At 31.7% G+C, this 16,972-nt stretch overlaps 1 protein-coding gene across 3 annotated transcripts in view; it reads right to left on the reverse strand.

Moving 5' to 3' along the window:
* LOC124368557 (tRNA-dihydrouridine(20a/20b) synthase [NAD(P)+]-like) overlaps window positions 1–14,152 on the reverse strand; it is a 30,622-nt gene extending 16,470 nt beyond the window's left edge. Inside the window, exons 1-4 of one of the 3 annotated variants that reach the window (XM_046825807.1) lie at window positions 14,015–14,065; window positions 13,653–13,751; window positions 8,149–8,249; window positions 5,699–5,820 (exon numbers count right to left, since the gene is read on the reverse strand). In XM_046825807.1, coding sequence (XP_046681763.1) covers window positions 5,699–5,820; window positions 8,149–8,153 — 127 coding nt within the window. In that variant the 5' untranslated portion in view covers window positions 8,154–8,249; window positions 13,653–13,751; window positions 14,015–14,065. Of the gene's footprint in view, window positions 1–1,150; window positions 1,475–5,698; window positions 5,821–8,148; window positions 8,250–13,652; window positions 13,752–14,014 lie in introns of those variants that run through there. The other 2 variants (XM_046825802.1, XM_046825814.1) reach the window with 2 other exon arrangements.
* Window positions 14,153–16,972: the final 2,820 nt, after the last annotated feature.

The raw sequence follows: 16,972 nt of genomic DNA on the forward strand, positions 1-16,972 counted from the left end.
TCATTCTACTCTATCAAGATATTTATAATACAACTTTGACTGTCCTAATTAAAACACTTATATTAGTTACACATTTAGTATGTAAACGTTGTAAACTTTTTACCCATTTGTTTCTAACAAACATGTCAAAAAAGAATGTTTTGACTTTTATAAAAGTTAAAAATTTATCTTTTTACTTAAAGGTTTTGAACAAACGTCTAAAAATTCAACTTGATATCTTTTCCAGCATGAATATTTTGGTCTGGTCCCTGAAGTGTTAAATGTTCACCATGTTTTGGCATATTAAATGGTTAAAAATAGTTTAAAACAGTTTTTGCTTAAAGACTCCTTTTCAAGGAATTATTAGTTATGATTTGACATACAAATACTATTTACAGTTGAACAGCTTGTTGTACTAGTAGCTATCTTGATTTTGGCCCCATATGAACAATGTTAAACTTTAAACACTTATAATTGTAATTGTAATTGTAGAATTATGAGATGTGTCTCATTGTAAAGATATAATTAACATGCATCGAAATACTTGTTAATTTTTAAACACTCTTTTGGTTATTTATAAAACATCTCAAACTATTTTAGACTTCATCGTTTGATATAACAAAATAATAAGATAAAGATACATACCTTACAAGAAAAACTAAATAGTGTTTCAATATGTATTTATCATGGCTTTAAAATTAGGCTTCTCCCATAAGTCTACGAACAGAAATATCAGATAAAAATGTTTGTAGTTAACAATGTTCTAATGGGGAAAAACTCAAGGCCATTTCACTACAATGGGCTCATAAGCCATAGATACCCTAATGTGTCAACCCAGATTTTCATCAAAACTTTCTGACAGTGTAGATATGATGAAATAAGATTCCTAGTATGTACAGTTTTTATTCATAGCTATATTCATTATAAAGCTAAATTAATCTATATATGCCTTACGACGAACCCATGCAACTAGCAACCTTGAATCCACTAAAATAGCGTACTATGCGCTATTTGAAAGTCATCTTAGGTATGGAATAGCAGTATGGGGAAGCACAACAAAATTCAACCTTTCAAAAGTCTCAAAAAAAAAAAAAAAATCAATACGTTTAATGGGCAACCTAGGACCTAGAGAAAGTTGTAGAGCTACGTTTAAAGAATTGAAAATACTTACGGTAACATCCCTTTACATAATAGCAACAATATTGTATTTCCAAACAAGAGACCTTCCTCGAAATGGTGACCTCCATGAGCATGATACAAGACATGGTCAAGACTTCCCACTACCTCTTCACAGAACAGCCTTATTTGAGAAAAACCCTACCTACGCTGGGAAGAAACTCTTTAATGCTCTGCAAGAAGAAATCAAGAATAATCAAGATAATCTCAAGAAAATGAAGACAGCAATGAAGAACTGGCTACTGCAGAGAACCATCTATACAATAGAGGAATTCTACTCTTGGAGGCAACTCAATCAAGACCACTAATACTTTTTATAATAAGACTTAACAATTTATCTACTTTTTGAAAGACAAAATACTAAATTTGAACAAAAGGAATTGTGTTAGAAGAAATATAATCTTTTCCTAAATTTTGATGGATTGGATGTAGCACTAAATGGATTAAAAATATTTAAGAAATATCTAACCTTTTTAACCCTTTTAATCCCAACAACCGTATAAATGTACATTAGAGAAGCCTGTATATATAGACATCAACTGTATCTGCATAAAATCCCGACATGAGTATATATAGATATTAATAAATTAATTATTTTAGAATATAAAACATAACAATACTTAGTCTTGTGACATATCAAATGATCACAAAATATTGTTCTTCCTTAAAAAATTTGTGAACTAAACTTTATACAGTATTTTAAAAATGCTGCAGAACATATAATTGTAGCGTTGTAAAAAACTAGCTATAAATCAGCTGTAAATGACAAATAACTGAGTTTATTACTTAGTTATTTTTAGTATTATATTTTATATGTTTTTATCTCTTTTACATCAGTGTTTTTGTTTAATGTTAGTCATATTTAATAAATTAATGTGTGGGTGCTTATTTTTAACTGCACATGTGTATGAGGTGTATATAATCATTGTACTTAATAGATTTTATATGTACCTCTCAAAAATTAAGTAAAAAAATGTGTACACTGAGATTTTTAGACATGTTATTTTAAGTAATATATTGTAAGAATAAATATTTATTACAGTAATTATTGCATGATTTAATATATTTCATGCTGAATAAAAAAGTGATCTAGATAAACTTTATTTTATGTATATTATGAATATGCTCTGTCACTTTCTTTTTGTATCTGAAAAATGTTCTAGGTAGTTGTGAGTACATTTTAATGTGTTTCAATTTTAGAAAGTATAATTTTTTGTATTATTAAACACTATTACTAGTAAGCAGTTGATTTTACACATTCTGTGTTATGCAAGTTTGTTACAGATAAGATTTTGAATCAGATAGCCATCCCAATTATACAAACTATTATGGCAAAAGATTAATGAATATTTATTGGGTGAACACATAATACATTACATAAACATCACTGTAGGCATTTTCCAAACAGTTTTTCAAAAAATTTGAAAGAATTGGAATTTTATTAAAAAATCTCTTATACTGTTTTAAATAAAATTTGGACTATTGTTTTACTTGTTCCTTATCATTAATATGGAATCTATATAAAAATAAAATATACAACTTTGAGTAAAACCCTTTAGTGCATGATCTTTTGGATTCTAGCTAAAAAAATATATGTAATATGGATTAGTAAGCTAATAGATGGAAAAATATTTAAAAAATTTAATGTTTATTCTTATTTCATTAATTTATAGTTTTTTTGGTTGTCCCAATTATGGGACATCATGAGTATATCATTGCAGAATTTTATTAATATTTTTACCACACGTTGTACCACATATGGCACAACCACTCTTCCTCTTGTTTATCTATGTCAAAATATGTTGTAAATACATTTTAAATTGATAATTTTCGGCACTCATATAAATATAACATTTTTTAGGGAAGAACAAAAATAAAAATTGTTAAACAGAAAATTAGTTTATTTTACATTAAAATATACAAAACATGTAAGTTTTTTAAACAAAACAACATGGATGGCGCAACAACGTGACTGAAGCTGTTTGTTGAGAACGATGTCTGATGTTGTATGATAATCAAAATAAGAATAATAAATTGTTACTATAGTTAATGCTTTTTTAGAATATATCAAATAAAAGTCATATATATGACCTTTAATACCTAAAATTTAAATCTGTACAATGTCTATTTTGACGACGAATGTTCGTAGTTGCCAATTCGGACAGACCTTTGGCGATGAAAATTCGCTTTATGCCAGATGTCGAGTTAAAGGCTGAGCAATCCTAACAGCCTTTCATATCAACAAGTTTTCTGATGGTTATTTCTTGATTGTTCACAACTAGCTGTGATAAGCCTGCAGCTGGAACTGAAAACCTATTGACAAACTACCAAAAATGTACAGTAATAAACATACTTACTTTGAACATTTTAAATTAAATAAAAAGCTTAGTTAGTTATGTAAAACAAGAACAACTTGGTGTATCATTATTTATACTAAAATTTAATATTTATTTGTGAAAACCTATTTTTACAATTACATTTCCAATTACTATTTAGTAACAATGAAGATAAAATTAGAGTTACTTAGAGGACATTTGGCCATTCGATTCAGCTGTGCCATGGGCTTGGAGTTATAAAAGCATCAATATGCCTACACAAGTCCAAGGGTAAATGATATCTCTTAAGTGATCTCCAGAGTTGCAAACCATCATTCATTTAGTCATTGATTATGCTGTAAGGAGGGTGCAATCGACCTTGCATTGAGAAAAGTAGTTAATGTTACTTAAAATATGGAAATAATCCTTTTCTTATATATTTGTCAAGAGAGATACAAAAAAAAAGTTGAGCAATCTTAGAACTGATCTTTTCTGAACACACAAGAAGGGTTGTCTCCAAGACTAGGAGGATGTTGCATGTTTTTTTATTTAGACTGTCAGGTTTGTTAATAGCAATAATATAAATGTCTGACGATTTCAAATGTATGACGAAGTCTGGACCCTCATGAGTGTTCACAATTATCTAAAACAGGAACAAGGGTTTAATGTACAAGTGGAAGCTGTACTTAAGAATGATAAATTTACTACTTTTTAACTAACATTAAACACAATAATAATAGTTATATTTCTAGTTCAAACTTTTGTAAATCACTCAAATTACTGGTTCCTACAATAAAATTATGCCTTGTGTATATTTCATCGTTCCACTGACTGCTATTACAAATGTTATATATAACAGTGGTTTCAAAATAGTTATAGAGTGACAATTACAGAGCTAACCTGTAATACATGATAGGTTGTTATTGATAACAGTTTTTAACATCACAACAGGCAGAGAAGAGTGTATCTATTTGCACAATTTCCTGGTTGGGGTGTTTCCCATTAAACTGTGATTTATAACCAATATACAGTTCTACATGATTTAGTATTTAGTTGTGGTAAACTTACATTCTACTTTATGTTTTCAATTACCTGTATTACATTACACAATAAACTGAATTTGTTGAATGAAATTACTCTCAGATAAAAAAGTATAAATACCCCAGTTTGAAAGTTAACCACTCTAGTAGAACTACAATAATGGGATATTACACACAAAATTTAGCTTGTTTATTTTTGCGTTTAGATAAATAAAGTAAATAATTTACAAACAATCCAGTATATACGTCAATAACAACAAAACGGGGTCCTGTTTTTGGTGTTTTCAATCAAACTGCACCTTTGAAACTTCGTAACTCCGAAACTTGTAATCCGATTAAGACCATATTTTTTAAAATATAGGTACATTGTATATAAGGTGTACTGTATTTGAGTATCTAACTTTAGAAATGTATGAAAAAAGTTATTATCTAAGCTTTTATTCTTAACCAGATAGTTCAAAACAATTCGGTATTCGTCACATAATGGAGCTAAACTTTTTTTGTAATCCACTATTTATAACGTTTAATTTTAAACACGGATTTAAATAATCAGGTTTTTTTTATTTATCCGGGCTGTTACCTGCTCATTTAAACAAGCAAACCTCCAGACTGCCAAAGCAAAGCTGCTCTTCTTTTAAAACCAAAAATGTTACTAAGAGTTAAACATTTATTACACATTACCAGCCATCACCTGCCATTTTCATTTTTAACAATCCTAGATAGTGCACGTAAGCTGAAAGAGTTACTTTCTACCAGTACTGTCTCTATCAACAAGCAAGCCTCTTCAAAAACTTTAATTATCTATTTTTTTTTAATTTTTATTGTGGTAAATATGTTAGTCCTATATGGTAACAGTATTTCAGAAGACATCATTTTGAAGAGGACCTCTTATTATAAAACTACTATTGGTTGTTTCACATTGGAATATAATTATTATCTAACAATTAGATGAGCTGTCAAAACAAGCTCTTGTGATAGCCTGGATTTCTTCCATATCAATTTTAACTACTTTAGAAGAATATGAAAGTTACATATTTAAGTGGATATTCATATGACGTATATTTGTCTTAATTGCCACTCTCTACAATACATGCATGGGGAAAGGGAGAGATTTGTGGCTATTTTCTGCACATGATTATTCTACAGTAAGATATATGTTGGTAACATCCTGTGTAAAATAATACTTACCTTCATTAGTTGTAAAATCATTGTCTCTAGCTTTTACAGATTTTACAAATGAATCAGCCATTATCATAGGGGTAAAGCACAAGTCGCAGTTGTAATGTCTCACCAGAGAACGAAATTGAAGTCTGGAATCAGACATGAAATATATTTCAAGATCTCACTTCTTAGGTTTCAGGTTAATGGTTCTTTACAGCAAGGTATAAAAATCTCAAGATTGCAACTGCATTGGTAATGTTTTGACACAATGTAAACCATAAATTATAGTAAGACAAATAAAAATTCAAATATTAATACATATCTTATACTTGCAGCTAGCGTTACTTGTATTGATGTTAATGGCACATATACAGATTTGGTATGTGAAACTATAGTCTAATTTGAGATTATTCCTTGCTTTGAGTTCTCAATTTGGCATGCACGCCTAACTAACAAGGTATTTGAAAGGTTTGATAATCCTTTCATCACATTATTTATCGTAGATCTATATCTAACCTTTATGTAACTGGCAATATACTGAACTTTTGGCTTTCAGTATGATAAGAGACCCGATTTTTTCAGAGAAAGATTTAAGACATCATTAATATTTTGGTCTTTATTGAGTGGTACTGTGTTGTGATATCAGACGATTAATAATAACCTAACATTACCTACAACAATTTTAGAAACCCTATATGAACAAAATTATAATAATTTTAAATGTAGAAAACCATTCTTGTACAAATATATTTCTGTAGTAAAATTCAGTTTCATTAAATACAAAAAATTGAGCTCTAGGTAGGTTTTACTACATTTAGTGTACAGGTTGAAAAATATGTAACAGCTCAGAATTGAAAACAAAAGTGCATATCAGATTGCTCACGAGTCTTTCCCTATAGTGCCATTCATTGTATCTTATGAGGATTAGTACAGTATTGTTTACTGGTCTTTTCTGCACTTTGAACTGAGAAAAGCATAAATATCAAAGATAAATACTAAGGTAAGGAATTTTTCCTGAACCAAGAGATATTTTGTGAACATATCAGCATTCTGAGATACTGAATTCCTATTGATGAGAAATGTAAGCTATGCCTCAAGTAACAGATAAAATATTACAATAACCTGTAGACACTAAAGTATCCACCTTCACCTATTATCACACTTTATGAATATTGATTGGTCTATTACAAGCTAAAAGTGTACTATAGCTAAAAAATAAATTATAAACGATACAGAATTAAAAAATCAAATTGTAAAAAAGTATATAATCTCCCTTGTTTGTGATGGAACAATGTGGGATGAGAGACCAGTTAAATAATTATCTAGATACTCAAATATTTCCTTTAATTTTTGTCTTTCATCGGTTGGGATACCTGGAAAAAACTTTGTATATTTGTTTTCCATTATCAATGACAAAATATATTTGATAAATAGACCAAAATAGAACACAATCAATTATCTATATATTTTAATGAGAACAATTAAATTAAATGAATAGACTAAAGGAACCAAAGTATCTCATGTATTATGGGCAGAGAGCATTTATATGCAAAGAGAAGAAGACAACAGCAAGTTTTGTGGCACACACAGTTTTCTGACACTCACTGCAATTTATTCAAAAATTATATTTAGCACGTTCACTGTGTTATTAAGATTTCATGAACATTATTTGGGTGTATAATGGGTTATTGGTAACATATTTAGGAATATTATAATTGAGCAATTTGAGTAACATATTACTTGTTGCGCAACAAACCTCAGTAGTTGATATTATGGGAGCATTCTAGGTTAGTTTGGGAAAACTATTAGAACTTTATTGCCAAGATAGCATCAGTAGGAGAATCAATCGCCACGAAACAAGCAAATGGTTACTCGATTCACACACAAGTAAAGTTTGGTTGAATTCATTCCAAGCAATAGATTATTAAAAATCGTGCGATATCAGTTGCTCTGAAAAAGGACAAATTTATTTCAAGAGTAGTGTAATAGGAAGCCATATGGTTGTAGAAGTGAACTAGTAAAGGGTTACTCGTTCCGCACACAAATAATATTACCATGACTATTATCAAAGTACACAAGGAGTAACCTGTGACAAGAAACACATTTTTTATTTTATGGAAAAAACAGCTTACTAGATGTACAACTTTCATCGCAATCAAGCAATAAATTCAAGAATATTTCAATTAATTATTTTTCCTAAGAAATTTGTTTAGTAATGTATTACTGAAAATCAAGAGAAAACATTAAAAACTAATACAACTATCATATCAGCACATTCTGTAAAATTTAATATTATAAAAACTAATGTAATACATTTTTAATTCCAGTCTAAAACAGTGTGTGCAATCCCAAGTTCCAAACTTTTTTAGGTCATAGTATTTTTTTAGCTTTACAATTGTTGAGTATAATCAATTTAATGTAAAGAACTTTTTTTACTTCAAAAGAACTACATTGTTATCAGAGTTAACAGATCATACCTCATGCTGGCCTAATATTGGTGAAGAAAGTACAAAACACTAAGGGATACATTTCACAAGAACCATCTCAACAATCTCCCACTTAATATTGAGTGAAACATCTGTAAAACAGGCAAGGATTTGAAACAGTTAATTTACAGTAGCTGAAACTCAATAAAATAAATTATAATACTTGTATGGCTAATTTATAGAAACCAATCACTCTAAAAGTCTTAGAGGTCCAAATAAACAAATCTCCATGCTATGTGCTTGTGTATCAGTAACTAAGATAAATCATTATATAGGATTATAAGGTATTGGACAATTGCACTGATATGTGTTACAACACTATGAGGATTGGAACCTATCCTTTTCTTCAGGTGAAAAATTAATTACATAGGGTTAAGCCATCTAAAATTAATGCATGGTGAACTCGCTTAAATGAAAAGAATTTACAACATAACAAGTTACATATAAAAAAAACAAGCATGTAACTTAGATTCATAACAATGAGGAGAAGCACACATGATAAGACTACAAAATATGTTTTATTCTTCTAAGATATAATGATGACAAATGTTTGACAGTTATCTTTTCAAATTATCCATCATCAATAATCAGTTTTAAACTAAGAATATTATTAGATCATGATAAAAAAGCCAAAACCATAAACAAGTGACGCACAAGTTGCAGTCACCAAGGCCTGAACATGTTTACCCTTGAACCAGCTTACAATGAATTTGTTTTCAAATGCTGTTAGTTAGTGTTTTCATTTTATTGTATACATTTTTTTAACCATTGGAATAAAGAATAAATAAGATAACAGTATGCCATGTATCAAGTAACAGGCTTCTCTAACTTTTGAGAGCAATGAGTGTTTTCTTGATGACATCCTGATGGAAAATTATTCATTGCATTGTCCATAAAACTGTATTGAACTAACTACCTCCAGAAAGTACTAAAAGTTGTCCTGTAATCATGTCAAGGAGATTCAGTCCCCTGGAAACCCTACTGTCTGGAAGAATGTAATGGATTGTAGCCTTGACAACATCCCGGCCAGATATTCCAAGGAGGGATATGTATAATATATATATCCCCTTGGATGAATTAATAGTTTTAGCTTTGAGAAGCATTAATTCACCAATCTTGTTAGTCTATACAATAATCAGAGTGGTCCTCTCCAAGAGTGTGATACTTTTGTTTTATGGAGCCCTATTCCACAACTTCCATTGAAAATTAAACAGAGTAGTTCTCTCTGCCACAATGTGATTAACATTTTTAGTCCTGTGGAGCGATATTCCACAACTTCCATTGAAAATTAAACAGAGTAGTTCTCTACCACAATGTGATTAACATTTTTAGTCCTGTGGAGTGATATTCCACAACTTCCATTGAAAATTAAACAGAGCAGTTCTCTGCCACAATGTGATTAACAATTTTAGTTCTTTGGAGTGCTATTCCACAACTTTCACTGAAAATTAAACAGAGTAGTTCTGTGCCACAATATAATATAATTAATATTTCTAGTTCTAAGGAGTGCTATTCCACCTGTTCTGTTAAATATCATAAGCAGAGTAGTCCTCTACTCGAATGTGGTATGTTTGGTTTTGTGGAGCAGTCCTCTACCTTAAATAGTAGAGAGCTGTCCTCTGCTGTAGTATATAAATAGTAGTAAATACAGGCTAAAAATAGGTTAAAAGTGAGTATCTATTAGCTGTGAAGACACTCCCCTTTTGCTTTTTATACCTTCTAGTTGAACCCACATTGGGTACAGCAAAAACCAATGTGTCACTTAAATCTGGGCAACCTTATGGATTTCCAGGAGCGACACATCACTAACTGCAAATGTTGAGATTCTGGGGTGCAAGGGTAATTAGATACGTCTAGTCTAGTGTGGGAGATGACTGTTGGAGTTGGAGTTTTACAGAGAAATTTTCTATCTTCTTTAAAGGCAGATTTACATGGACAGAGTATGCAGGATAGTACTTGTTAGAGTATAATTGCTCTAACCCACATAAATATGAAGTTCTGCAACTAAATTAGCTGTTGAATTTGGAGTAAGTAAAGCCAGAATTAGTGACTGGAAAAAAACTGCAAGTATTTAATAGTTCATAGGTGTAACAATTACTAAAACACTAGCACAATACCACGATTCATGAAAAGGTTGACGAAGCAACTTTTTGTGATTTACACAGGAACGAAAACAGATGTTCCTTATCAGTGATAAACTGATCCAAGAAAAAGCAATACAACATACAAATAAAACTTTAAATGGAGCTTTCACATTTACGTTTTCTATCTATGGATGGTTAACCATTGGAAAAGAGCGCTCAATGTTCATTGACTATCGGCTACAGGAGTAAAATTATATGCTGTCTTTTCTAATGCACTTAAATATTTAAATGAATTTTCAGACTTAGACAACTCAGAGTACTCGTATTAGCAGACATACAATGCCGTCGAGTCAGGTCTTAACTTTAAAGCCCTGTCAATCAAAAGTCTGGCCCATAAAGAGAAACCGCTTGCCCCAGGGTTATAAAAGAAATAATAAACATCTAATTTTGGCTTTTAATAACATCACAACTAATCATAAACTAACACTCATGCACCCGCAGATAATATTTAGAGATATCCAGACACAGCACACAAACAGAACATTAAAACATTAAGAACTTAACTATTTATGTATATACCCTCTAAAATCATGTTATTTGTCATTTGCACCCCCTAAAACCATATATATTTTTTGTTCAGGAGGATGAGCAGAATACGTTAACGTCAATTTCATGATTTGCCACCTCGGTATTTAATCTTATAATTTCCAAAAAAATAATAAACAAGTGGAGTATCAGGGGAACCAACATAGAGAATTGTACAGAATTACCAAAATAATATTTAAATTTTCAATACTAACCTCTAAGAAAACATTAATTGTTATTCTTCATTAAAAAAATTTCAAATGAAAAATGTTTAAACATGTCTAAAAATCTTTTGGACATACTATTTTAAGAAACTGATTAAAGTAGTTTTAGATCATTATAGCTAACATGGCTAGAGTAAACATTATCATGGTGATTGAAAAATCTAAAAACCTTGTGTTTTGAAAAATATAAACATGAACTATCTTCCGGTTTTCTATAAGCGTCAAAGAAGGCAAAAATAAATAGCAATCTCTTGAAGGAATGGTACAATACATTTGTTCCTTTTATAACAGCATTTTTTTTATAAAAAAACTTTTCATCTATCTGACTCAATGCTAGTAAAAATAGAAAACTCAAAACTCATTTTCTGCCACCAACTGTAACCTCACTCCTTCAATTCATGGATCAAGATGTACTGCAACACATAAAATTATATTACTTTAAATTTTTTTAAACACTAATTGAAGGCTCGAAAAAAACTTTTCAAAGACATGTTGAAAAACGTAATAATCAGAGATATTATCCAAGAGTGCAGAAGCATGGGGAAATTGAAATACAGATTGATCCACAAGCATAAAAAAATTTGAAGTCTTTAATATTCTAAGAAACTAATCTTCTGGTTCCGGCACAAATAGAATACATCCTTCTACTTGTCTGACACATCCCTGGATGTAAAGAAGCAGAATCTCCAAGACTGGATTGCGCAATGATCATCAAGAACTAAGTAATGAAAACACATTTTTTAAATGGTCAACAAAAATAAAGATCAAGACGTTCTTCTCATATGCAGATGCTACAAGATTGACGTGATGGTTATGCGGTGCTGGCGTTCACATCTTTAATTAGGTTAAGTCTAATATGATAAAAAGTGGTGTATATATGTGGTAAATATTCTTAATTAAATCTTAAAATGTTAGTTTTCATTTTTTTAAAGAAACAAAAATCACAATTCTTATTCATGGCTTTTATTTTCTTCTACTTTTTATCCTACAATATTATAGAAAGTCATGTTTGGATTACCTAGACTATTGGATTTTTGAATCTTCGCCGTGTGGGCATGCGCATATACATGTGTAATAGAAAAAATGGTAATTGTCATATTAACGGCCGGAGGGGCAAAATACAAGTTTCACGCTATTAACTTATTGGAATCGTCCTACAAAACAAAACAATACAAGGTTTGACGGGGTGGAATTGAGAAATAACAAAGTTCTAGAACATCAAAAATGGAACAACTGTTCAAGCACGGAGCTATATTTCTATGTTCTACATCCACATCAGGCATCACGTGACCTTTTGTGACCATAATTCAACCTTGTGATGACGTCATCGGATACGGCGCCATCTTTGCAAACGTAAATGAAAAATAATACTGAAATGAAGATTTTTTTATTCAAATGAACAATGTTTTTCTTAAATTTCGAGCAACAAATTAATTAGTTGTTATCGAGTTGAGATGAGTGCCTCCGGCGATCAGCACGGGCTTCGGCTGCCCAGCGCTGATGTCAACGAAAGAAAAACATCCCTCGAGATAGTACCTATCAGTAAAATATCAAATTCTAGAGGGGCTGATCAGAAATATAAATTGCATTGTTATGGAAAGGCAATTAAGTACTATGTAAAAAAACTTAATAAATCATGAATACCCCTAATATGAATACGTACATATAAATGGACATCAATAGAGAACACTTACCATTAGTGTGTTCCACTGAATATACAGGAACTAAATAATCTCGTTTCGGTCGAAATGTAAACTCTTAACATGCCCGACAAAACACTCCGACACACCAATTCACTACGATTGGTCGAACTAGTGGATGGTTGATCCATGATCGTCACGCACTCACTCGATCCAAACTACAGTACATGATATCTAGTGAAGCACTGACTACTGCCCCGGAACGTTCAGATAACAGAAACGTTATCAGTCCCAGCCGCAGATAATATTTACGACATACCAGTTCACTACGATTGGTCGAACTAGTGAATGGTTGATCCATGATTGTCACGCACTCACTCAATCCAACCTACAGTACACGTTATCTCTGACTTCTGCCCCAGAGCGCTCAGATAATAGATACGCTATCAGTCCCACCCGCAGATAATATTTAGAGATATCCAGACACAGCACACAAACAGAACATTAAAACATTAAGAACTTAACTATTTATGTATATACCCTCTAAAATCATGTTATTTGTCATTTGCACCCCCTAAAACCATATATATTTTTTGTTCAGGAGTATGGGCAGAATACGTTAACGTCAATTTCATGATTTGCCACCTCGGTATTTAATCTTATAATTTCCAAAAAAAATAATAAACAAGTGGAGTATCAGGGGAACCAACATAGAGAATTGTACAGAATTACCAAAATAATATTTAAATTTTCAATACTAACCTCTAAGAAAACATTAATTGTTATTCTTCATTAAAAAAATTTCAAATGAAAAATGTTTAAACATGTCTAAAAATCTTTTGGACATACTATTTTAAGAAACTGATTAAAGTAGTTTTAGATCATTATAGCTAACATGGCTAGAGTAAACATTATCCCTGCAGCTGCTGATATCATTAAGATGTAATATGTATACAACTTACTTGCTATATCTCACCATTGGTGCACAAACTTTGATTAGTTCTTTTTCTTCAAAAAGCTTCACAACGCTATTTAATTCTGCCATTATCGTAGTCTATGTTCTGAAATTTAAAAAATATGCGTTAGTTTAAACCGTACACATATGTTATTGTTTATTTTAGGTTAGGGTCTGTGATTCATAGGTTATGTTGTCATTTACTGTACTAATTTAACCAGCCGAATACTTAAATACTGTGGTTAACCAAGACTTAACATAATTTAAATAGGCTACTGTTACAAAAACTTAGATAAATCATATCCGGATTTTATTAATAAGAATAGTATCACTTCAACATCAATTTGACACAATCAACAAACAACATACCTGAAGAAACTGACTAAAGAGTTTTCTTGTTCTATTCTATCATACGGTTTACTAACACGAGCTACTCATGCAGTGGAAGAATGGGGTGATCAAGACCGGCGGAGAGAAAGAGTGGGGGCCGAGCCGAACAGAGCCGAGCAGTACCGATAAATCCCGAAAATTCGTAGACTGGTCAGGTCAGAGCCAAGCAGTGCCGACAAACCCTGAACACGAGGCTGATAGCGACCTCAGTTCGGAACGGTTCTGATTTCTATTATCTTACGAATTAATGAGTCGTTTTATATCCAAACATATCTGCAAAACATAGAAGTTATATCGAATTAATTATATTAATATTGAACTTTCTTTATAACTCCAAAGACACTTTACAAAATGTGAGATGGTGCACAACGAATAAAATGTCATAATTTCGTCATATTTTACATATAGGCTTAAAACGACGGTAAATATATTTTTTGTGCTATTGGAATATATTCAAATTAATAGGGCAAAAGCATCACATTATAATGTGAAGTCCTTAATTAATTGGTAGTAAATAAATTAATAATTACACTACAAAATCTGTAATAAGAGTTATGTAATAGCTATAATAAACTAAGGGGATCAAAAAAGAAACTTGCGAGTAAATATTCAACCAAAAACATAATTATAGAAATGATAAAATCAATGACAACTACCTGACTTAAATACCTAACATAGCACGTGACATCGTTAATAAATACAAAATGTTCCTAATTATATTATATTACTGTAACTGACAAATTCAGTTTAAGAACATATATGAGTATATGTATGGTTTACAATTTTAAACACTTATATTTATGTAAGAAATATATATTACACTTATATTACAGAAATATTTATGTAATACAGATGATGAAAATAATTTAGTCCTACTGATCTCTAATGCTACGAATATACAGATTTATGATACAATTACAATTACACTAATTTATATAATTTATTGAAGTAATCATTACGAGTAAATATTCAACCAAAACCAAATTATAGAAATATGACACAATCAATGACAACTACCTGACTTAAATACCTAACATAGCACGTGACATCATTAATAAATACAATATTTTAATAACCTCAAATTATTACGATCAAGTTTTAACTTATAGCAATAGCTCTCTGTCTGTTTGTTGGATATATCGAGAATGAAAAATAAGCTATAGACTTGAAATTGTGCATGCAACTTCGACCAAGCCTGATATGTGTCATGTGTCTTCTGGCGTACGCAATAAATTATAATGCTGACCTGATCTATAGTACATGGCAATTATCGAATAATTTCTAACGAAGAGTAATGTAACGTACAAATTATATTTATTTGATTAAGGCAGTTGGAAAATGCAATGAACCAAATATAATGTTACAAAACAATTTTATTGGTTTACATTTTAATACGAAAGATGCAATTGAAAAACTCAGCTTAATTAAACCTCGATTGTAGCGTTTAATTGAAGATTTAACGCTATTGAAGAGTCTGCCCGAACAATGACCGTGGTGCGATCAGCATATTGAGTGACGCGACCTTCAGGGGCACAAGAGCTTAAGTCGTTTACATACAAGGCAAAGAGAAGAGGTCCCAGGATAGAACCTTGAGGAACACCCATAGAGACCTCAACGAAATCTGACTGTGCCGTACCAAAGGAGTTGGTAACCTGAACACTCTGGTAACGATTTGAAAGGTAGGACCTGAACCACAGCAGAGGACAACCTCTGATGCCGAAGAGTTCAAGCTTATTAAGGAGTTTCAGATGGTTAACTGTATCGAACGCTCTCGTGAGGTCGCAAAACCACCAGCTACGTGATTCTGATTGTTAAGATGAGTAAATACATATTTGGAAAATTGGGCAATAGCATCGGTGGTGGATTTAGAAGGAACAAAAAATCCAAATTGAGTGTCACTCAGAATGGAATTTCTGATTAGAAAGTCTGTTAGTCTAACATGAATGAGACGTTCGAAGACTTTGCTGATGGTTGGTAAAATTGATATGGGACGATATTGTTGAGGCGAAGACCTACTGCCTTTCTTGAAAACCGGAATGACCTTAGAGAGCTTCATATCCGACGGAAACTTCCCCTGAAGAACTGAGTTGTTGAACAATTGAGTTAAAGGAGGGCTTAAGGGTGAAACAACCCGTCTAATTATTGAAGGACTCATTCCAAAAACGTCAGGTGTTGAACTGGCTTTCAAAGATGAAATAGTATTGTACATTTGAAGGAGCGTTTACATTTCATCCACCGACAATGTAGATGAGGCCTGACTACGAAGGCAGCCCAAGTCATCAACAAAAGGTAACTCTACCAACTGAGTGCGACCCAAAAGGAAAGACGATATCTAATCATAAGCAATTCCCCTGACTCCATAATGCTGTAGTTTGTGTAACAATATGTCATGGTTGACCACATCAAAGGCCTTACTAAGGTCTAAAAAAATCCCAAATGAATGATGTATTGTTAAGGGCCTTAGTTACATTGGAGACAAAATCAATTGGTTTGTCGGAACTGCTTGGCTCTGACTACTCAAATTTTCGGGATTTATCGGTACTGCTCGGCTCTGTCCCCACTCTTTCTCTCCGCATCGTGCGATCACCCGATCCAGGTGACGCATGAGGAGCTCGTGATATACTACCTAATTGCTAATTATAGCGATGTGACGAGTCGAATATACTTATACTCGATCAACTCCAGTCAGACTCAACAGTCTGACGATTGACGAGTGACATTCTTTTCTACTCGAGTCGGGGCAACGTCTAGTTTACGTCTGCCCCGGTAGAGTCGACTCGTTTGTCGTGTTCTATTTTTCAATCGCAAATTGAAGGAACCTGAGGACTAGTGGTGGGAATAACTGAATGAAAATAACAGGTTAGTTTGGTTATTTTAATTTAACCGATTAGTCAGGGTTTTTGACTGATTCTTACCGATTAAATTTTCTACAATTTA

Source organism: Homalodisca vitripennis, chromosome 1, assembly GCF_021130785.1.
Source record: "Homalodisca vitripennis isolate AUS2020 chromosome 1, UT_GWSS_2.1, whole genome shotgun sequence".
Lineage (NCBI taxonomy): Eukaryota > Metazoa > Arthropoda > Insecta > Hemiptera > Cicadellidae > Homalodisca > Homalodisca vitripennis.